A 1,328-nucleotide genomic window follows, 5' to 3' on the forward strand; every position below is an offset into this window, starting at 1 on the left:
GCACCAACCGGCGGCACTGTGGCTGGGGGCTCGGAGCGCCTCGGCTGTGTGTCCCGGCCTTGCACCCCCACACTGGTGGCTGGGGGCCGAGCCCGTGTCCACGCGGCTGCTGGGCGAGGGAGCGGCCGGGGGTCGGAGCGCTGCCCCCGCCCCCGACGGGGCCGCGGGCCGGGCTGCGGGGCTGGCCCAGTCGGGCGTGTGTGAGCCCTGGGTCCTGGTTGGGGTGCCCCCACCTCTGCTCACAGCCTCCTGTTCTTTCCACCCATCAGGCAACTCGAGACTCTCCACCACCTCCACGGTCGCCGGGCAGCTGGCGGGAGCCTGCCGGGCCGGCCGCCCGTTGATGAGTTTGCCTCGGGAGCCTGGGCGGCCGTGAGCGGAAGGCGACATGGGTCAGAAGGTCACCGGCGGGATCAAGACCGTGGACATGAGGGACCCCACGTACCGGCCCTTGAAGCAGGAGCTCCAGGGGCTGGACTACTGCAAGCCCACCCGCCTGGACCTGCTGCTGGACATGCCCCCTGCGCCCTACGACGTCCAGCTGCGCCACTCCTGGAACAACAGCGACCGCTCGCTCAACGTCTTCGTCAAGGAGGACGACAAGCTCATCTTCCACCGGCACCCGGTGGCCCAGAGCACGGACGCCATCAGGGGCAAGGTCGGGTACACGCGTGGCCTGCACGTGTGGCAGATCACGTGGGCCGTGAGGCAGCGGGGGACGCACGCGGTGGTGGGGGTGGCCACGGCGGACGCCCCCCTGCACTCGGTGGGGTACACCACCCTCGTGGGGAACAACCACGAGTCCTGGGGCTGGGACTTGGGCCGGAACCGACTCTACCACGACGGCAAAAACCAGCCCAGCAAAACCTACCCCGCCTTCCTGGAGCCGGACGAGACGTTCCTCGTCCCCGACTCCTTCCTCGTGGCCCTGGACATGGACGACGGGACCCTGAGCTTCATTGTGGACGGACAGTACATGGGAGTGGCTTTCCGGGGACTCAAGGGCAAAAAGCTGTATCCCGTAGTGAGCGCCGTCTGGGGCCACTGTGAGATCCGCATGCGCTACTTGAACGGGCTCGACCGTAAGTGTCCCCGCTGCCCTCAGTGGGGCGGCGGCCCCTGCACCCCCGGGTCCCGATCAGGCTTGCGGAGAGCTTCGCGTGGTCAGAACGAAAGTCCGAGCAGCCATCCGGCGTGTTCAGATAGGCAGAGGCTCCCCTTGCCACCCCCTGGTTAAACGACCAGTCTAGCCAGAGTGTGCCAGTCTGCCTGGCAGCACCTCAGGGTGAATAGGTAGGGAGGTGGCTGGGTGGTTGTGTGAGTGGGTG

At 68.0% G+C, this 1,328-nt stretch overlaps 1 protein-coding gene across 1 annotated transcript in view; it reads left to right on the plus strand.

The window, feature by feature from the left end:
* The first annotated feature begins 274 nt into the window (after positions 1–274).
* Positions 275–1,328, plus strand: part of SPSB1 (splA/ryanodine receptor domain and SOCS box containing 1) — an 8,253-nt gene continuing 7,199 nt past the window's right edge. Inside the window, exon 1 of the mRNA XM_004678495.2 lies at positions 275–1,082. Within this exon, the coding sequence (XP_004678552.1) occupies positions 389–1,082 (694 nt within the window). The 5' untranslated portion in view covers positions 275–388. The remainder of the gene's footprint in view (positions 1,083–1,328) is intronic.

This window comes from Condylura cristata, unplaced genomic scaffold (genome assembly GCF_000260355.1).
Source record: "Condylura cristata isolate star-nosed mole 26May11 unplaced genomic scaffold, ConCri1.0 scaffold00008, whole genome shotgun sequence".
NCBI lineage: Eukaryota > Metazoa > Chordata > Mammalia > Eulipotyphla > Talpidae > Condylura > Condylura cristata.